Source organism: Pterocles gutturalis, unplaced genomic scaffold, assembly GCF_000699245.1.
Source record: "Pterocles gutturalis isolate BGI_N339 unplaced genomic scaffold, ASM69924v1 scaffold29490, whole genome shotgun sequence".
NCBI classification, from domain to species: Eukaryota; Metazoa; Chordata; class Aves; order Pterocliformes; family Pteroclidae; genus Pterocles; species Pterocles gutturalis.
Window position 1 is genome coordinate 6,253 of NW_010139254.1, and position 21,803 is coordinate 28,055.

General features: G+C 40.4%; 1 protein-coding gene across 1 annotated transcript in view; it reads left to right on the forward strand.

The window, feature by feature from the left end:
* The window catches only part of TMEM164 (transmembrane protein 164), a 19,174-nt gene extending 5,044 nt beyond the window's left edge, over positions 1-14,130 (forward strand). The window contains exons 2-4 of the mRNA XM_010083292.1: positions 4,320-4,398; positions 13,056-13,156; positions 13,552-14,130. Coding sequence (XP_010081594.1) covers positions 4,320-4,398; positions 13,056-13,156; positions 13,552-13,758 — 387 coding nt within the window. The 3' untranslated portion in view covers positions 13,759-14,130. The remainder of the gene's footprint in view (positions 1-4,319; positions 4,399-13,055; positions 13,157-13,551) is intronic.
* The last annotated feature ends 7,673 nt before the right edge of the window (positions 14,131-21,803 follow it).

The following is a 21,803-nucleotide window of genomic DNA, read 5'->3' on the forward strand; positions in this document are numbered from 1 at the left end:
TTCAGATATATAGGAATGTCAGGTCACTGGTACAGAATGATATTTGATGTTTACTGGACTTCGTGCTGGATGTGCTACAGAAAAGACCAGAATCTGGGAGCTGAATTCCTTCTATTCCTTTTTCTGACATTCTCTGCAGTCTTTATAGAGGGTGATGGAGGGAGAGCTCTTGGACAACAGTGCTTGAGCTGTTGTTGCAAATATAAAGCCAAGGTATAAATAATTAACAGAGGGGAGGAGTGCTACTTTCAGACACGAGAGACAGGTGGCAACCTCCTAGCCCTCTGAAAACCCAACTGCTGTGTCTAAGTGGGTTTAAACTATTTTAAACTCGTATTTTATATGAGTGTGATATACTCTTTTGGGGGAAACTCTCATCTGAATATCTGACTTTTGGGCCCAACTCTACTGCTGTCTTGAAGAGATTTTTCTAAAGCTTAGTGCAGTCAATGGGACGACCTAGTTGCTTCCTTAGGGCAGTAGCTGGTTTAAGTTGGAAAGTTTAAGGAAGGCTGGGGAGGGACTTTTTACAAGGGCATGCAGTGACAGGACGAGGGGTAATGGATTTAAATTGGAAGAGGGCAGATTTAGACTAGATATTAGAAAGAATTTTTTTCCTGTGAGAGTGGTGAGACACTGGCCCAGGTTGCCCAGGGAAGCTGTGGATGCCCCATCCCTGGAGGGGTTCAAGGCCAGGCTGGATGAGGCTTTGGGCAACCTGGGCTAGTGGGAGGTGTCCCTGCCCATGGCAGGGGGTGGAACCAGATGATCTTTAAGATCCCTTCCAACCCAAACCATTCAATGGTAAGTTAGGACATCAAGTACATGCTCAAGAGGACTGCTCTTGATGGCTGTGACTCTTCATGCTCAGAGATGCGAGGGTGAGCTCTAATCCTTCGTGATACAGGTTCTCCTTTCCACAGTCTCGCAAGCAATGTAAGCAGCTGCTAGGAGTTTAGCTAGACTAGTAGACCTGTACTTAACTTACCTCTTCCTGGGGTGGAGGTTCACTGCCTGCTCACTGTTCTTGATACTTTCCCAAAGGCCTTTAGCGTGTGTCCAGGGAATGTGGCACTTCTGAATCTGTATCTGATGTGGGGGCTAGAAGCACATGCTGCTGCTTTGAGCCAAACCATTCCTTGGGGAACAAAACACCATTTATTTTCTAACAGAAAGTTTATTACAAAATGTGAAAAGTGAATAGTCTGAATATTTATTTCCAGAGTACTTTGTTAGCATGCTTTGATCATGTGTGTTAGAGGCATTGTGTATGTCAGTGTTAGGTGTGTTTTGAAACGTATATTATTTTATACCCATGTTAAAACCTGTGGATGGATGGAGCACGTTTGCTTTGCCACAAGTAAGAATCTTTAAAGGAGAAACACTTCTTGTCTTGAGTAGCAGAGCTGTCTTCTATATTAATTTACGCTGTTAAGGGAGCCTAGAATATAAATTAGTAGAAGAAATAGGTAATTTGTCCTTTTGTCTTGTACTATTAGTTGTTTTTAAGATTCTGAGGAAGGGAAACAAGATGAATTGCAGCAAGAGTGATGCTGGCAGCAGTTTAGTACAAAACCCAGCAAAAAAATTGACAATTAATATGCAGGCTTCAGATGAGTCTATCTTGGTAAGAAGTATCGGGTGATTCTGGATCTCTTTGAGGACTGGTGTGGTTGAAGAAACTTACCATTGGTTTGTTACTGGGGAAATGCTGCTCTTTAGAGTGGCTGCTAGGTTTCCACGGTGACATCTGACAGGAGAAGACACGTCTCTTGGGGCCTGGGAAGAGTCCACTTTGGTGATTGTTGAAGTCTGTGTTTAAATACATGTGACCTTCACGGGTGCCTATAGTCAAATATTATAGAGGGACTGACTCCATATTTTGACTTGCTTTGTTCTGTAGGTATTGTTTTGATTTTTTTTTTTAACTTTCTCAAACGTCACCAGTTTCTCAAGTGCTGACTTGTTTTCAAAAAGAGGTTCTTTAAATCCTATATTGATGGATGATCCCTTCTACCTTGCCTTCACTTGCAGTTTCTCCTTGCGTGTAAAATTGTCTATCTGATATCTGTGAGTGAGTCTTTTATTGATAAAACCGTTTATAGACAGGACCTTGAGAGCTAGGTGTGTCACTCACTCAGTACAGCTTTATAGTTCAGCTTTCGTGTTTGTTCTTTTTCTGTTTGTTGTAGCCTGGCTGTAAAACTTGAGGGCTCGGTTGTCCAGAAACTGTCCTTGTGCAGCTCTACACCAGGAAATGCACTCGCATAATTAGCCAGGCTTCAGAACAAGCAATCGTTTATCGTGAAAAAAAGATGTTTTGTTTTACACAAAAAAAAATATTGTCAACGCTACTGCAGCAAAACAACTGGTACTGTGTTCTGAGAAGTATCCTGAGCGTAGGGTTTGTGTAACTGACCCTCACAGCTCAGCGAGTGTAGAAGCCCTTATGAAACCACAGATACTAAATAGAGAATGCTCCTTGGCAGGAGTGAGTGCCTCATGTTGTGTTGTTTATAGCAGGAGCTATTGTTTCTGAAGTGTGCCTGTTCCAGCTGGGAGTGGTACAGCTTTTTCCCCATTTAGGAAAACTGCTTTAGCCTCTTCCCAAATAATTTTGATTCCCTCACTTTGCCCTATGTGTCTTTCAATAAGGAACAGCAGAAAAGGTTCAGATTCAGGAAACCTCAAAACTTCTGTGAAGTTCTTGCTTTTGCATACTATTGTCTTGCTTGGTTTTATGTTTTGATACAGAATACTTGGAATAAAATAACTCAACAGATTGTATGGAAGATTTTTTTAGCTTAGTCTCCCAAGAGCTGGCTGAACATCTTGGAGGTTGCAGTCAGGACACTGACAGTGTTCAGGTGGGGGATGCCAGGACTAGCAGAATCCAGCTGTTGGTTTTAGCATCTTTTACATTCAAAACAGGATATAAGAATTATCGCTGAACTTAAAAGATCACTATATATATAAACCAGCTGTTTATTGACTGGTATTTAGGAAGAAAACCAAACTCTGTTTCAACCTCTCTTTACTTCTGTTGATGTAACAGCAAGAGCAACTTTGTTGTAATGTTTGTTTCAACACTATGACTTCAGTGTTTCAGAACAATGATACAAAAGAAGGCTTTTTTTTTCCCCCCTTTATTTTTTCTTCCCAACAGACAAGCCATGATGGTAGGACTTGCATCTGGCCTCACTTTAGCCTGCAGAATGCTAGAATGAGTCTCCGTTGAACCAAAGTTGATGGCTTTGAGTTACTCCTGTGAGATTTCATACTTGGGTGGTGGTATGGTCCTGTTTTCACCTCTGAAAATTAATGGAAAAGTGTATCTTCTCAGCTTTGTAAGTGAGCTGCAGCAAGAAGTTGAATTCTGAAATTTGAGTTTGAATCTTTTCTGCTACTCTTCAGTTTTAAATGTGTTGCTGTAGTTTAAAAACTAGATACAGGCAAAAACATTTGCAGATGGGAATAACTTTCAAATACAGTGCGTCATCCTTTCTAACTCATAAAGAGCTGGAGTTAGTTGGGGCTGGTTTAAGGGGCTCAAATTAAACTCAGAGTTGTGGTTCAAGTTATTTTTAGCACAGTATTATTTTAGCAGTCTGTTTGACTGAGAAGTAACTAATTCAACTAATTACTAATTGTAATTTCCCAAAAGTTGTCAGCAAGTGAGAAATACCTGATTTACTACTAACTGGTAACTCGTTTACAGACATCCTTCTACAGCTTCTCTTTAAAACCAATAAAATATTGGTTATTTAATTTTATATTTGGTGAAGCTTAGCAGTTTCACACATGCATGCAGGTTACTATAAATCAGAGTTTAATTTTTGCACAGGCCTCTTCAGTAATTAATTTTCTATATTTATTTATATACTTTTATATAGCAAAGACCTCGTTTATAGAGTTCTCTCCCAAGGTAGCAATTATCTTTTCCTTCTAAATAGGCTGCTGTCATATAGGGTGTCTACAGCTTCTGGTTTGATTACTTGAGGGTTTTGCATTGTTTTTGGTAAGTTATGCTAAGAAAGGGAAAAGAGCAATCTTATGTTATTCCTTCTTTGTTGTGCTTCTGGCTGGTTTTGAGAGTTGTCTGCCTGAAGTGCTGCATTGCGTTTGTGACAAGGGGAATGGAATGGGTGCAGTTAGCTGCACTTTCGAAGCGCTGACCATTAATGTCATCTCTTTGTTAGTATCCATAGGTGTAAAATAACTGAACCGAAGGGACTGTCATGGGTCATCAGGAGAATGGTTCCTTGTAACTCAGTTGTTAGTGATGAAAAACGTTAACAAATATTTTCCTTGTTCCGCAGCTTCCATTCGAAATGGAAGTTTATTACATCCAGCATGTGATGCTTTATGTGGTGCCCATCTATCTGCTGCGGAAAGGAGGTAGGTTGGCAATTTACTCTGTACATATGGAATTAGTCCCGTGCAATGAAAAAGCTGTGCTCAGTGGTTACCATGGGCTTTACTCTTACTCTTTTTTACCAATTTTCTCTATGTTGTTGCTTAATAATTTCTGGTGTTATATTGGAGTTGTAACCTGGGTAACAAAGCCTTGTGTCAGGCACTGAAATGGGAATTAAAAAATGGTCTTTTGCCCAAAGTGATATTAAGAATGTATTGGCATAATGTGCACTGTCTTCTTGAGTAGCATCTCTGTCATCTTGCAACATTTTAAGCTGTTGGTGGGATGTATTTTTAAGGCTTTTGCCTGCTGGGATGTCTCTTGAGACATACTGCAACTTAAAATGAGCTGAAAAAAAATAATATTTTATTCCCATGTGAATATTAGTTGGCTAGTTAGATAAATTCCTGAAATTCTGAAACTGTAATGAAATGTCAATAATATGTAGTGGCATATATTAGTGAAATGAGCTAGCTTGCCTGTTATCTTTTCTAACAAATTACTATCTTGCATTCACTTATACCATATTAATTCCGTAAATCTGGGAATCCCAAATTGTGTCACTGGCCAGTGATTTTTCTAATTGTCGCTCTTTAGAAGGGAATGCAATGTGTATGCATCTGGTGTGATGCTCTGCCCCCCTCTAGTGTTGACATGCCTCCAGCCGCGTTTTCTAGCAGAGCTAAATTGTTTAATCCAAGAAATAAAAGATAATAATTTATGGTCAAGATGTTCAGTAGCCTTTAATGAAAACCCCGAGGATGTGGTGTCAAGCAATGGGATACAATTTAGCAAATGCTCAGAACAAGCCTCTTCCATTTGTGTGAATCTTTAGTATTTTATGCCAGCAGTCACTTACAATCCTTCACACTTATTTCACTATAGGTTTGTAACCTTTTTGGTTTTCACTGCTGAGTGGAACTAAATAAAGATGATCCAAAGGAAAAATTGAAATAATTCTGTTTCTTTCTCTACCAGAGAAATAAGCCAGCCACATAATTTTAATCCATCTTTGATACCTTAAAATTCTGGCAAATAATGTTGAAGTGGAGTATAGTTGTAGAAGTTACACAGACTCTTCCTAATCATTGTTGAAGGGGAAGGAGGATGGGGACAGGGGAGAAAGTGTAACCAGCCACTGTAGACAATGACGACCCAAGCTCTTGGGATGTCATTAAGTCACTTCTTTTCATGGCCTTGAAGTTCCCATATAACATCATTTTAAGACATATTTCTTTTGCTTTAAAATTTGGCCTTGGATGTCACTTGATGTGTTCCTTTGATTTTTATTTTTTTTTGGTTGTTTTTGTTGGTTTGGTTGGTTTGGTTGTTTGTTTGTTTTGAAGTAAAGGCTCTCTGGGTTCTTCAGCGCCTGTTTTCTGGGGCTGGTAGGATTATATCTGCAGTCTGAAGGGCTTTGTCTTGTACAGTTGTCACTCTAGGGCAGGTTTCTAAATTTTTGCCCTTTATTAGTTTACAGGTATTTGCTGCCATCTAATGTTGACACGATAGCAGTGACATTTCTAAAAGAACTTTGTTGGCTAAATATTATCAATGGAGATTGCCCTGGGCTGGGTAATGAATAACTGTTCAATTTCTTACGCAGTTGGCTCCTGATCACCTGGCTGACTGTAATAGCTCGTTAGCACAACACCCATGGACTGCTGTAGTAGTTATGGCCAATACCCCAGGAGACGGAATGTATGATTTTTGATGGAAAAATTACTCAGCCTGAAAAAATTTGTTAATATTTTGCATTTCACCAGCACCTTTGTTTAAAGTACTTTCTGAGCAGATCACATCCTTTATCCTAACTATATCTTGAGAAAATTGCTTTTTCATCCCTGACATTGATCAGCATGCAGCTTTATTTCTGTATTTTATGTAGAAATTTCCATCAATTAATCTATTGGTTATGATCAGGAGAAGTAATTGAAGGGTAGTAAAATTGGAAAAATGAAAAGGAATGGATTGTATGTGGAAAAATATACTACTACAGTTTTATAGGGAATCTGCCACTGTCACTGATGGCCTTAAGAGGATCTCAATCGTAATATTAACATTTCACAAAGGAAGGTTGAGCAGAACACTTGAAGCTGAGTTGATTTGAGGCTCATTCTATACAGAACTGCATGTCCAGGGTTGTTGACATGCTAGTCAAGCATCATGCCCACCATGCACACACCTTCAGTTGCCTGTTGAAGTGTTTCCGTTTTGAAAGGAGCTGGGTGACAGTAAGTGAGGGCTGTAATAATCTATTTTCTTTCTCTCCTGCTATTCATTACAGTGGTGAAGACAGGTCATGTTGCTCTGGCAGCATCACCTTCATGTTCCCCCCCAGTACGTGTGGGGCTTTACCATGCATAGGATCAAATTGATGAGAAAGAGGTTCAGAGCTCAGGCTTCAGCATTGCACAGTGAACTCGCTGAAGTGCAGCGATGTATTCCCTCTCGGGGATTAAGACCTTTTTCTCTCTTCCTCTTTCCTCTCCCTCCCCTCTGTACCGAGTGAATATAAATTTCCGTACTTCTCTTTCTAACGAATTTTCTTTCCAAGTGCATATATGCATCTATACATACATATGCATACCAGGTTAGGCAAAATAAATACTTATGCACTATGGCTCAGATCTTTTTTGGCTGCAGTAGAGGCTCTCAGGCAAAATAGATGTGCAGATACAGCAGGACAGCATAGAAGATTCCTAACTGAAGTGTATCTGCAGTTGGAAACTGAATGAATCTCGCCTTGTATGGCCTGTGAACCCTGACAAAAATTATAGTATGCATCTGGGCAGGACACAGCATTCCTGAAGTAGCTGCATAGGCTGAACCACAGCAGTAGGTCATTGCTTTCTCTTGTCCTTAGGAGGTGAGAGCCTTGGTTCTCTGTCAAAAAATACGAATGCTTTTGTAGGTTCTGGATTGGTTTACTGTTAGATCAGATGAGAACTAGGGTTAGCAAAAGAGAGGTGCAGTGAATGAATTGTCAAGGTGAAAGGAAGAAGACAGGAACCACAGCAGCGCAAATTTAGACCATGGAACCAACCCCTTCATTGAAAAACTCCTCAAACCACTTTCATCTACAACTAAGTTGGTCTTCTGAAGCATATGAGTACACTCAGATAATTATACTTTATGCTACTGGCATACGGATCGCTCATAGAAGGCAGCTGAGGAAGTGCAATGTCTCAAACTGCCACAAAAAAAAAATCTAGTTTCCATGGCATCAGCCTTAGAGACTCACAGTTCTTCACTGTCTTGGTCCTTAAAGCTAGTTTGGTCAGATTTTTGGATGGATTTGACAGAATTAGATGTGCACCTGATTTCAGAGCTTCAAATCATACTGAAATTTAATCAAAGTGGAATTGTTATTTCCTGAGTGCTGGGAGCAAATGATATCATTTCACAGCAGTTTGCAATAAGGGTTAATTCATAGCAGCTCCCTACCAGTGGACTTCAGGATATAATCTTTCTTGTGTTTTGAGATCCCCAGCATTGTTTAGTTGACTTAATAACTTAATGAAGTAGAAAAGGATGTTAGTGTTGATTTTTTTTTTTTTTTTAGGATTTTGTCACTTTCAGGAGCAATCTGATTTGTGAATCAGCTGTACCTGAAGTTCCAGGATATGGTGTGTGCTTCATCAGAGGCTGTGTGGTGGTGTCTGTGAGTGGTCCTGTGGCTCTGACACGTTAGCCTGCAGGGGGAGATAGTCTGTCAAAATGGCTATGCCAGTGCTCCAGATCACCCTGCAAAGGCAGCTTGTCCCCACTCCGGAGAGACTGAAGTGGTTTGGTTGGGGGTTTTTGGGGGGGAATCATATTTTGCAGACAAAACTGACAGTAATGGCCTTGTAAATTCCGGACAGTCCTGTGGTCTGTGACCCCAGCTGATTTACTGGTATCGCTGTGCACATGTGGACAGACATATACACCCTAAATAATTAAGTAGTAGGTGAGTTGTTTGCTGGGAGTAGAGTCAGAATGTGCAGCTTATAAGGCAAGTGCTGTATCTTTATAAGCAATAAAGAAACTGTCTCTCTGACTCAAGTCATAAAGCCCTTTTTTTGATGTGTCTTCAAAAGTGGCATCAGAAGAGATGAACTTCTGTGGCATTGTCAGAAAGTGAGCAGAAGTTGATGTTTGTTTTTTTTTATTTTTTTCCCCCCTCATGGGGGATGCCTCTGTTGTACTTCAGACAGATGTCCAGAAGCAGGACTGGGTAGCCAGCTTTCTTCAGGGCAGCACAGCGTTTCTTACCTAACGAGAAGCTGGGGAAAGTTGTAAGATGTAGAACACAGATACCAAGTACAGCCGAAAGGATCATTTTTCCTGTGGCTGTAAACTAGGAAAACGCAATTAAAGCAATTGCGGATCTAAACTTGTGCTTTCCATTGGCTGTTAGGACTTGCTGGCAAGCCTGAGGGATTTCCATATTTAAAGGCATTTCTCACTGTTGTGCACTTTCTCAGCCACTTCCCCACTTTGTGACACTTACCTGCATCTAGCTGTAGCTTTCCTTGGCTTTTAAATGGAGTTATAAAGCAGGCTTTATTATATACCTTAGTAGTAATCCAGGGGGAAAAAAAAATCGCTAGGGGATTTTTTTAAATTTGGGGATTTTACAGGGAAACTGTAGGGGAAACAGTGGATTTCAGACTCATCCTCTTGAGAACACTTTTCCTGTTTTCCCCTGGAAAGGAAGCTTGGTCTCTAGTCTAGCTCAGTAGGCCACACTACTGGAATTAACCCTTTGATCAAGGGAAATAAAATGGAAATAAATTTGCCCTCACATTTTTATAAGGTTGAAAATGAAGGAATTTTAATAATTGCTCTGAGTTTTGGATTACGCAGGTTTACCTGTGAGACTAGTGAAGGAGAGTGTGCTGAGCTGGAGAACTGGTAAAGCTCTATCAAATGTAGTGGGAATGAAAGCCAGACGCTAATTAGGAAAAACAGATTATTTTAACACCCTACTAAATTAAAAAGTTGTACTATATTTAGGTTCTAATTCTCTAATTCAAACAGAAGAGTAATTTTCTCCTGCATTATGCCTTCATAGAAATACAGACAGAGTATTACTTTCTATTATGTTGTGCTCAAATTTTTACAAGCTTATGTTTTGAGAACTTTAAATAACAGTTCATAAGAACACTAGAACTAGTACAAGACATTGGGGGGGGGAAGCAGTATAAAATAAATAGTCTCTTTGTTCATCTTTAGATTTTTAAAGCCATGCTTCCATTTCCTAGATGGCAGAATTAACCACTTGGCATGTTCAAGGTCAACAAATTCTTGTTGCAGAAGCAGACGATGAACCTCAAACTGTTCAATCTATATGAAATCCTTCCTATCAATGCAATTGAAAAAATGATGGGGGGGGGAAGCAGTATAAAAGAAATAGTCTCTTTGTTCATCTTTAGATTTTTAAAGCCATGCTTCCATTTCCTAGATGGCAGAATTAACCACTTGGCATGTTCAAGGTCAACAAATTCTTGTTGCAGAAGCAGACGATGAACCTCAAACTGTTCAATCTATATGAAATCCTTCCTATCAATGCAATTGAAAAAATGAAGTTTAATTTCAACTGAACTATGCACTACTGTGCTATTTTAACACAAGAGCAAATACAGCCTACTTGGATGACCCTGATTTGGAAAAGTCTCAACTGTGTGGAGCGTGAGCATTTTTGAGAAGGAGATTAGTGCCAGACTGGCAGTTGGCTTACAGCCTCAACTGTGTGGGGCGTGAGCATTTTTGAGAATGAGATTAGTGCCAGACTGGCAGTTGGCTTAAATTTTTGAAAGTGCTTAACATATAAGAATTGCCTGCACTCCTTAATGAACAGAGACTGAAACTCACTGCTACCTATTGAAATTGATTTCCTATGTTAGCAGCAAGTAGCTTTTGCCAAAGCCAACACAGGCCATTCAAACAACAACTCAGGTGGGTCTCCATTTTCCTGTTTGTATGTTTCTGTTGACAGACTGTGTACTACAGCAAATGGATCACAACAGTCATCTGCTGAATGGCAGGACCATAGAGTTATAAAATTTATAGTGATTATCTATCTACTGAGAAATGTACAGAAAATATCCCAGGTATGAATTTAAAATTAGTTTCCCAAAGCACACTTGGGAATCCAGAGCTCTCTGAAATATTTTCATGTGGAGGTCATTGTTTCCTTTCTGTCCCTTGATGTCCAAATAATACTGCTGAAAAATCACACTATTATTTAAGGACTGCAAAGTCTAGCAAGGAGGGCTTTTTCTGTTACGTAGGGAGATCAAAAGTCTGTAGAGGGTGAGAGTTGCTAATGTATTTTTTTAAGTTTTGCAACAGAGAGGGGATGTAGCAGTGTGAAATTCTTTGCTGGAGGAACCTGAACAGTTCTGAGTGACTGCTGAAACGTGATTCCCTGACTAGTTTGAAGCTGGACATGAGAAGTTTGGGTTTAAAGCCAAATCATGACACTGATCTGTTTTGTCATCTTGGGCAATTTCCTTAGTCTTTTAATGACTGCTTTCTCCTTCCAGTCTTGTTTCATAGCTGGCTTCACTTGTCTATTTTAGTGCTTATATACTACCTGCACTGAAAGTCCCCCAAATCTCAAGGTCTCTGAATTCTAGCTTTTCTGAGTGTTTACTGCTTTAGACTACTACCATCTGTTCTCAGGCTTTGTCGAATACTTTTGAAATAACAGGCAACTGCCAACCAGGCGAGTTCCCATGAAACCAAATGTGGTACAGCACTACTCTGCCAGATCCTGGGAGCTGGCTTAGCTCCCTTATTTAAATTTTATTTTGTGTTTTGCATTAGGTTAAACATGCACCTAAAACTGCAAAGACAATGCAAAAAAAACCTTTGCGAGTCAGATGATATTTTCTTTACAGCTGAAGGGGGAGCACAGAGTTTGTGTATAGCTTGACCAGGTCACTTAAGAGTTGGTGCAGCCAAAACCAGAGCCATAGTCCCCTGCACGCTGACACCGAGGCTACTGGCTTCTTCTCTTGCTCTCTGTAATGAAAAACCGTATTCAGGGTGGTATCACATATCTGATGTTTTCAGGCAGTGGAGTTTAATGAATATCATTGCTATTTAAGTCAAGTCTCCTGTACTGTTTTCTGAACAGGATACCGGCTCTGGGTCATGCTTGCTAAGTCTGTTCCAAGAAGTAGACTGTTGTGAATTTTTTCCCTTTACCTGTTGTGCACTCCATGTAAAGTTATTCCTGGAGAGTTCACTTCTACCTTCGGATTTCGTTTATAGTTCAGACACTCACCCACCTAGCGGATAATAAATCTTATAAGCTGCCTTATGCTTCTAAATAGCTTCTGTGCTCGTATTTATCACGGTTGCACCAAGTCACAGCTTGCTTTACTAAAGCATGGTGTGCAGTTGTGTCTTGGGTAATCACACCAACACTGTTGCTCATTACAGTCAGCGAATGATCTATGGGGTCCATATGTGCTGCTGTCATTCAAGCACACTATCAACTCCTTGCTCTCTTGGCTAGCAGCAGAGAAGCTGTGTTATTTAGAGTGGACAATGAATAGATGGACAGTTTTGGATAATAAAATTAGGTCTTTTCAATTTGTAACATTCACAAAATGATATTTAGATTATGTGAGGTAGCTACTGCAAAATCCATCTGAACTGGTACGATGGGTACAAACTATGGAAGAAACTATGCAGCAAAGAATTGTAAAAGGACAACAGGGAGTGAGACAGCAGCCCTCTAGGGATTTTAAATGTAAGATAGGATGCATCTGTAGAGCAGATAACCGCCGTTATTTGCCTTTACATCTGATACCATGCACAGGCATACTGATACCAGCTTTAGTCTGGCGAGTTCTGTCGTAGCTAGCTGCGCGTGTGTAGTTATCCGAGTTCCCAGAAGCCTCGTGCAGTGTATGCTGAAGTCTGTTGAATCTTCCTGCAAGGCTAATGTGAGTACTGCATTCTGTGCTGTGTGCCGTCCTTGGAGTACTGGAAACATGTTCCAATATTAAATAATATCTAACGGAGCAGAGAGCAAAGGCAGATACAAAATGCCCATGTTTTTATAATCATCTGAAACTCTACAGCTTCTTTAGATCTGAGCAGCATGGCATTGTACATCTTTTTCTTTTGTGTCCTTAGGTTGTTATTAAAGTCAGGAGGAAAGCAGTATTTTTGCTTGTATCTGACACTGAAATTTTCATGTCTGCTAGTAAGAGTCTTGAGAACTCTGGAAACTGTTGTTGTTCTCGCCATATGATGTTTGAATGTTTAATTCCATAATAACCTTGTATCTTGAAGATACATTATACACCATTACTGTATTTTAAAATCATTTAGTACTTCTGTGGTAGAAGGAAGAACGAGGTAAAAATCACTGGAATAAAGAAAAATAGGCAAGCTTAATGAGGTAACATATTGAACATTTTCCTGCTGTACCAGAGAGCGGGAAGAAACTGATTGGGACACTCCAGGTAAGAAATGAGGCTCTCAAATATTAATGATTCTAATGGTATTGAGTGGGTTATCAGCTAAAGCCAGATGCCCCAACATCCACAGAGATGAAGAGAGAGGATTATTCGTGAGTGTTTGATGGACACAGCAATTCAGCTAAATACTAATGTATTCCTTTCTTTTCAAGGTGTCTACACTCCAGAACCACTCTGCAATTTCTGGTGGGCTCTTTTATCCACGGGGTTTATGTTTGTCTATCATTTTAGCATCTTGCAGATTCTGGGATTGGTAAGTAAATAGAAGTTAATAAATGGATAGTTTGCAAGTACATTCAAAGTGAAAACACCGACTGGTTTTTCTACTAGCCCAGATGTACATGGATAAGACTATTTGCGTGCAAATTTTTAATTGCATGTTCTAATGGGCATTTGTATCTCCTATCTCACAAGTATCGGTAAAATCTTTCATAAATCGTATTTGTACCTGCATAAATCCATCTATTAAATGCACAACTGAGTTTGGATCTGCTTTTCTTCTGAGAGCTGCCCTACCTGTGTTGAACAAAGGATTGTCACCTAAACATTTTTGATTATTATGGTAATTTCAAAATTACCATTTTAGGTGTCTGAATCAGTGCAACACAAAAATATTGTTAATTGATAAATTTGTTATCGCTTTCTCAGGTTACAGAAGTGAATTTGAACAACATGTTGTGCCCAGCCATCTCGGATCCTTTTTATGGGCCCTGGTATCGAATCTGGGCATCTGGACATCAGACTGTCATGACCGTGACTCATGGGAAGCTTATAACCCTCCTGTTTTACAGTGCTGGCCCCGTCTTTAAATATACCATGAACTTGCTTAGACTCCCAGCGAAGAAAATAGACTGAACTTTCTCCCCATGGAATAGTATTTACAGGAAGCAGAGATACTTATACTGGAAAACAAAGAGGAGGGGTGAGAGGCCGATGTGTTTATATTTCTCCCCATGGTTTATTGCCTCAAAAACACCTCTGTAATCAAGTGAGGGTTTTTTTTAACTGCTGTTTCTCACTGCCTATTGCCAATGGCAAAATTAGTGGCCTTATTCTGGAAAAGGTTCGTGTTTTATACATTTTGTGTAGATTACAGTAGAATCTTGCTAAGCTACTGTTTAAAATTAGGCCAGGATCTGTCCACATTCCAGCAAAGAGAGTGGCAGTGCTACCTCATTTTGACTTATTTTCCATTTACACCTATAGGATAGGAAATAAAGCAGAATTACAACACTCCACTGGTGTGAACAGGACACATGTTGAAGTGCGTCATCCTGGCTTAACTCTTAGCACTTGAATGTTGTAAAATGGTCGAAGTGAGATGAGGTACAATTAACCTCCCAGTCGTCAGTGCAAAACAGTGAGGTTCTACTGTATTTCCTTTAAGCTGGTTGAAAATATTGGGGAACAATAACTCATTCAATTTTTTTTTTGTTTTTTTGTTATAATTGACTACTTAATTTGTAAGCTGCTGTGGATAAATATCTATGCGTAAATCAAATCTTGATGCTTTGGAGATGCTTTTATTTGAGTGAGTGGAAAAATACCTTGTTGAAATAATTTCAGAAGACCACGTTACATATAAGCTGTGATAAGATATTTCATCCACTGCTCTGACCTGACTTTGAACCAAATGGTTTTTTCTCTTAGCTTAGACTGGAGAGGGCATGGAGACAGAAAGTCCAGTGTAAACATCAGAGTTTTCTTTTTTTACTTACTAGCTTTTGAAACATTCCGCCTCTGTGTTCTACACTGATCCTCACTCAGTAGGGTGGTAAGTGAAGAAACAAAATGAAATTCTGTTCTCTCTCTACAGCTCTAATGCATTCTGTATACTGATTTAAAAATATATAAAAAGGGACATCAAATCAGTGCGGGCTTCTGCTGACAAGAAAGCAGTTTACTAGTATGACTAAATCTTCCTGTCAAGATGTCCTTTGGAGAACAGGATGTAGATAGGCAGAATCATAAATTGTCAACTGTGTGTACCTGTTCAAATTTTCCAAGGCTAGAGGAGAAACTGTTGGGCAGAAAGATGGGAAATCTTGAGTGTGTTCCTCCGGATAGCTAACTGTGAGTCTGTTATGCAGACTATTACGTGTTTCGGGGCTGCAGGAATTTTGTCGTACAAAAATTTGTTGCCTTTATAGATTCATTGTGTTGTCAAAGCTGTAACTTCTAAAACAAAATCATCATACCTCCTCCAGCTGGATCACCTTTAGATATATTCTGAAATTAAGGTACAGGCATTTATACCTCAAGAAGGAAAAGTAAGAATGAGAAGTAGTTGACTTTTTATTTCCTTAAAAAAGAAAAAAAGTTAATTGGAGAGGGAACAAATGGCTACTTCAAATATTTTTACTCCATATGATTAAAAGAAAACTACACGTCAATTAGAAATATATTGTCCCACATTCTAATTTACAAACTGGTTTCTGGCTTTCTTCCATGCCTCGCTGTGTGTATATATACATAATAAATACACTGTACCCTCATAACCTGAGAACATCTGGCATATGCCTAAACTATCCATCAAACATGTATAACTAGTCTTAGTTACACAGACTAGATGGCTCCCTGTGTTTTTAATCAGAATGAAAATCAGAATTTCTCAACTTGCGAAAGCCAAGCACCTGATAATAAGAACTACGAGCATATGGAGTTCATTGTCAGTTGTTGATCCTGCACATGTCTCGGTCCATAATGAATTTTGCTGAGCAGCCTCAGCACTGCCGCAGCAGAGCCGGGCATATGTCGCTGAAGTGTTTGTGGAGTGCGGCCTAAAGGAAGAATGTGTCGGTACTGAAAGACCGAATCTGTCTGTGGAAGGCCACTTCATTAGCTGCTGAAGTGAGAGAAGTTCTTGCTACTTATTTCAGCAGATTCATTATTTCATGATGAAATACAAGATGTTGCTGGGAGATGCTGAGATGCACAGCAGAGCGTGCCCCCTATTAATACACTCCATCGCCTATGGATAGCTGAATGGAACACACAGCAATTCTTCAGTCCTCCCCAGAGTTACTCTCAAGTGTACCACAGTTTGTTTATTTAGTTAAGAATCTGTCAAAATGCCTTATGTTGGATTCAGGCCTGTTTAGAACGAATGTTTGGTATTACAACAGAATGATTGTAGCCAAATTTTGCAAATGTTATTTAGCATTACTTTTACTTAACTTTACATTTTATTTTTTTTTTTTAAAGAATCTTTCCTGTTTCTTTATTTTTTTATTCAGAAGATTGTAGCTACTGGAAAAATTTCTGAGTGATGTGAAAGTAGCAGCCTTTTTTAATATTATTTTTTAAAATTACAACATTTCCCATCTATAATCGTACGCTTTAGGGCATTGTAAACAAATATAAACCACCTGCTATTTGCCACCATTTACTGCCTCTGGTCAATTGAGACTGCAGAAACATTTAAATAAGCTCAGGTGTCTCAGTGCAGGCTGTTTGCTTGGAATGCAAAAATTGAGAGCTCTTCTGACTTAACGTTCAGTAGAAGGAATGGCAATGTTAAGTATAGCCAAGGCGAGGGGAATCCCTAGGGCAGTTTGGATGAAAGGATTCTTGGTGTAGTTGCACCATGTGCACCACTGACTTTGACAGAAAAGCCACTGTGATGGCTTCTGCCTTCCCTCCCCACCCTGTACCGTAGATGGATGTGTTATCACTGGCCTGTGACTCACGCTGGTCCAGTTGTTTTGAGTCACGCTAGACATTTCAGGCATAATTTCACAACGTGGAGTACACTGACAGAAATGCTCATCAGAGCCACTCATTCTTCTTCCAGATCTTACCTGTGCAGCTTCTGGAGCTTGTTGAACTCCTCTGTATGAATTTGAGTTGCTAAAGTGGCTAACTGAACAAGGGAGTTCAGCAAGAAAGTAGAGAGCTAAGCCAACTACCACACTCAGTAAGAATTTTAGAAGTATTGGAGCTGCTGTAAGAGTTGAATGGTGCAACTGGCGTCAGGCAGGAGGGAAGGCAGTGGAACCCCCACCTCTTTTTGATGGTAAGTTGTTGCTGCTTTGCTTGTTGTAAAATATCAGTGAAGCTGGCGGGGTTAGAATAGAGCATTTAGGTTGGAAAAGACCCTTAAGATCATAGAGTCCAACCGTAAACCTAACACTGGCCAAGTCCGCCACTAAACCCTGGCCCTACGTAAGTGCCATATCTACACATCTTTCAAATACCCCCAGGGATGGCGACTCAGCCACTTCCCTGGGCAGCCTGTTCCCGTGTTTGAGAACCCTTTTGGTGAAAATTTTTTCCTAATATCCAATCTAAACTTCCCATGGCGCAGCTTGAGGCCACTTCCTCTTGTCCTGTTGCTTGTTACTTGGGAAAAGAGACCAACATCCCCCTCATTACACCCTCTTTTCAGGTAGTTGTAGAGAGTGATTAGGGCACCCTTGAGCCTCCTTTTCTCCAGGCTAAACACCCCCAGTCCCCTCAGCTGCTCCTCATCAGCCTTGTGCTCTAGACTATTCACCAGATTCTTGGCTCTTTAGATGCACTCCAGCGCCTCAATACCTTTCCTGTAGTGAGGGGCCCAAAATTTAAATTACTCCCTCCCTCCGCTTGCCCCTTTTTGAAGGCTTTTTAAGCTTAGCACTCCATTTTGGTTCATGGTGTGGTGCCAGAAGAAACTCTGTTAGCACAGCTGAGACACGAATCACAGAAGGTGAAGAGCAGGTCAGAATGGGGGCAGAAAGGGAAGGAACAGCTGAAGCTAATGTCATAGAACGTCACAGCCTTTGTTCCTCAAGCTGCCTCTGGTATCCCTTTGGAATATGCATCAGACAGAGCTCGTTCAGTGTGCAGGATACTGGTTTGAATGGGAAAGCAGAATACTTAATCGCTGTAGGGGTTATTTATTCTCTTCCCTGTCAGAGTCTGATTTTCTTTTCCCAGAATGGTTTATTTTATAGGCGGTTATGCTATATGGATTTCTTTGGGTTTTTTTATGCTTATTTATGCTGGAAACTATATAGAGCAAAACTATACTGCTGTTCTTGAAAGATCACTGGCATTCTCTCCTGTGGTATTACATATACAGTCTAGGGCAAGATAACTTGAAGCTGTTGCCGGTAGCTGGTGATGAGATTTTACATTGCAGCAGGGCAGTGGACAGCTGAAGGGGTCATCCTGGCCTTCCCTGGGCAAATGTTCCTCAATCTTTTGTCACAGCAGTAACAGTTATGAAAACATGAGCAATAGCTATGGGGTGGAGCAGGAACTGGACCATACAGCCAGACCCACTATTCCTTCCAGCAGTAGCTTAAGCTGACTGTAAAATCTCACCCTGGACTGATCTGCTGGCCACTAGCAAGTCAGGCATAATACCAGCCAAAAATTCGTGTGCCGTGCCGATGCCTAGACTTCACTGAGAAGCTGCTATGTGTTAAGGTGGCTGAACAGAGTCCTCTGCTCTCCTAACTTTTAGTACTGTAGGTACTTCAAACAAAAAGAAACAAGGAGCGATGAAATGGGTTACTCTTTCTGCCAGTGAATGACTGTCTAAATCTGCCTCCAGATGTACACAGAAATGAAGCACTATTAACTACTAGCAGTTTGGTTATGCAGCCTTAGAGTAAGCAGCCCTCCAAAGCAGAAAAGGGAGCTAGTAAAATTTCTGCACCCACCATAGCATCTGGCAATTTAACTAGTGAATATTGAGATTATTGTGCCGAGGCTTTACCTGTCCAGGACGCACGCAGTGCTAGTTTTCAAAGCTTCGGACGCTGCGCGCAGGGTTCAAGCTACTGTATCTATGTTTAACTTCCTCCTATTGAAGCACCAAAGGAGAATTTGCATCTTGTTTCTTTTGAAGGGTGAAAGTTAACAGCTCTTGACCACGCTTGTATAAAGCACTGAAAAGCCACAGTCTGTGCACACACACCTAGACTGGGGTTTGGTTCAGCTTCTTGGGGCTTGAAAACGCCGCTTATAAGCGAAGCCTACTTGTGCTTGAGCAGGTGCTGCCTTGCTGAGGGGGAGACATGACCCGTCAGTGCATTTACATACCTTAAGAGTATAGAGTACCTCGTATATTTATCCATCTGTTCCTGGCCACAATCAGGGTTTTGATATTTCTGTATATTTGATATCATTTTGTACAGCCCAATTGCATTATTCTTTCAGAGATGGCTACTTGCAACTGTTAAATTATTGTACTTTACTTCCATGTCCTAAGTCTTGAATCTAAACGGCAGCATTTGTTTCCTATGCAGCTAGAGCTAATGGAAAATACAGATGTGCTGGTTTTCTGGCTGTTGCAATTTTTTTGCTAGAGGCAGATTCTTAGGAATTAAATTGGTCCTAATAGTTAACAAAGCTCTGAAAAGGCCAAAATCCGTGAAGAGGGCATATGTCTGCCCTTCTGTTAGGAGGCAAAAGGCTTCTCTAGGCAGGCAACTTTGATGTTTTCATTTTTTTTAGTGACAAGACTCATAACAACCTGTTGATTTTTGTGATCTCGCACTCAAAGTGATACTGCTGTAAATCTGTCTTGCAGCTTTTAGTGTAACTTAGTCAAAGCCAAGCTGGTTTTTTTAAAATTATTTTGTTTTTCTTCAGGGTCAATTTTGTACTTTTTACAAATTATTTCTGCATTTACTGAGTCATTATCTTAATGCTGCAGAGGACGCAGCAGGCAGAACATGAGCCTGCCCACATCCCTCTCACCGACCAAACCCTGCGAGGGAGCTGGAGTTGCTCAGGCACTGGTCTGAAGCGCAAAAGGAGCCTTTGGAAGCCTGCAGTTCCAGTTTCCCAGCCCTCTGGTTCCAGCATGGTGTTATCCAGGCACGGAACGGTAGGGCAAGGGCAAGGAGGGATGTGGAGAGGCTCAGCTGCCACCTATGCTGTTCGTTCTGAATAATTTGTAAGAGTGGTATAAATTTTGTAAACTTTTTCATGTGCTAAAAGTTGATTATGAGGTTACATTTACAAATAAAGGGTTATTTGTGTACTTGGTTTTGTATTTTGGTCTAATGGGTTTTTTTGGTTGTTGTTCCCTAAGTCCAGACCACTGGGCAAATAATTGTTAAACCTTTGAATTAAAACAAATAAATGCATTTTAATGGCTATTGTCCAGTTTTGTTATTCCAATGGTGCCACACACAGCGTCTGTCTTGCCTAAGACTTTCTAAAACTAGATAAGAAAATCAGAATTGACTTTCCACTCAATTTGTAATATTAACAGTTAGAGTCACAAAGGGACTTTAATATTAGACAGCTAATCATCAACTCGGATCAGAGTAGGGATTCTGATCTGTCTTAAGCAGTCTGTACTGCCAGCTGTAGTCTGCCTTGCATGTAGCAGTTGCTGTGAGAACTACGATTAAGGGGATTTCTGGAAATTTTAAGCATTTGAGTATGCCCTGTGCCTGTTACCTGTCAATCAACACAAGCCCAGCCTGAGTTTACTGACAGACCTCACTGTAGGACTTTAATCCTTTAATCACTGTTTAAATATTCCCTGTCCGTGTCTTTCAGGTAAAGAGCTCAGGAACCACTCTCACAGTGTGATGATGCTGTCTCTGTGCTGCTTCCACTGTTTGTAGAAAATCGTAGAACAGGTACAGAAGTTTTCAGCTTGAAGCTTTGTTCAGAAAGCTCCTGTAATTAAGGAACTCAGACAATCTCGCACCACAGGTGATGGCAAAGTAGTTTTAATGCACTTCAGAAATGTTTCTGGCTGTAATTAAAAATCCATGGAAGTAGACTGCAATAATGGTGTGAGCCAGTGTATTGCAGCCAAGCAGGTAGCTTATTGTGTAAGGGTCCTGGCAAATACTGCTCCTTGGGGGAAAAAAAAAAAAAAAAAAAAAGGCATACTGGATATACCCACCTGTATTATCATATACGCACTGCAGACGTTTTAAGTTTTCACGCAGCTGGGGAACAGACAATTCTCCAGCTTAGTTTCTCTCGAACAGCATAAAGATTGGTGCCACAGCTGAAGCAGAGCTCTGGTATGAAGTGCTGTATGGAAACCCGAGATGAACTAAGCAAGCTGCTTCCCTTTTCAGGTGCTGCTAATTATCCTCTGCATCATTCTGTAACGCTAATTGTAAGTCAGCCTTTCATTGTTTAATACCAACAGCTATGTAAGAATAAGCAAGTTTCCACCTCTGAAACATCCTGAATACTCAGTGCTAGGCTGATTCTTGCAGAGTGAGCACTACAGAGCTGGCTGAAGGGGTAAGAAGAGTGGGAAGCTTTTGGTAGGAAGTTTTAACTAGCTATTCCTCTCAATGGACTCTTGAGTTTTAGGTAGGTTTTGCCCAATTCAGCCTAATGATACCAAATCTGTTAACTACTAAAATAATAACAGAAGATATTTACTCAAGCAGCTTTTCCCTGCAGAGGTTTTTTTTTTTTTCTTTTAAAATCTAAATTCAAGGCTTCAAAGCAAGTGGAGTAATGGCTGCGTCAATCTTCAACACCTCAAGGTTGCATGGATTTTTTTTGGTTTGTTTTCAAAGACTCTGCAGCTACAGACAGGAGATCTATGCATACTGAATTAGTTGAAGGCAAACAAAACCACTTCAAAAATCAGATCTGAATTCCAGGGAGATGTTAATTTCCTGCTTTGTCTTAGGAATTATCCTACAGAGGAAATACGCTCCCTGTAACTCGCACCTGGTAGAAAATGTCTCACACTGCATTAAGATTTGGCTCAGGGAAGTTCTCCCAAGTCAGTTTTACCTCTCTGGGTACTTTGTTTTGTCATCAACTGGACTGCGGCTTCGTTGCTTCACAGGACCACACTCCTTCCCTTCTCAAATAAATCATCTCTTTGGTATCAGCACAGCTATCCACACCAACACCGAGGTTTCCTCACCCATCGACCAGCACCCCAGAAGTTCTTCTACCCCACCAGCATTCCT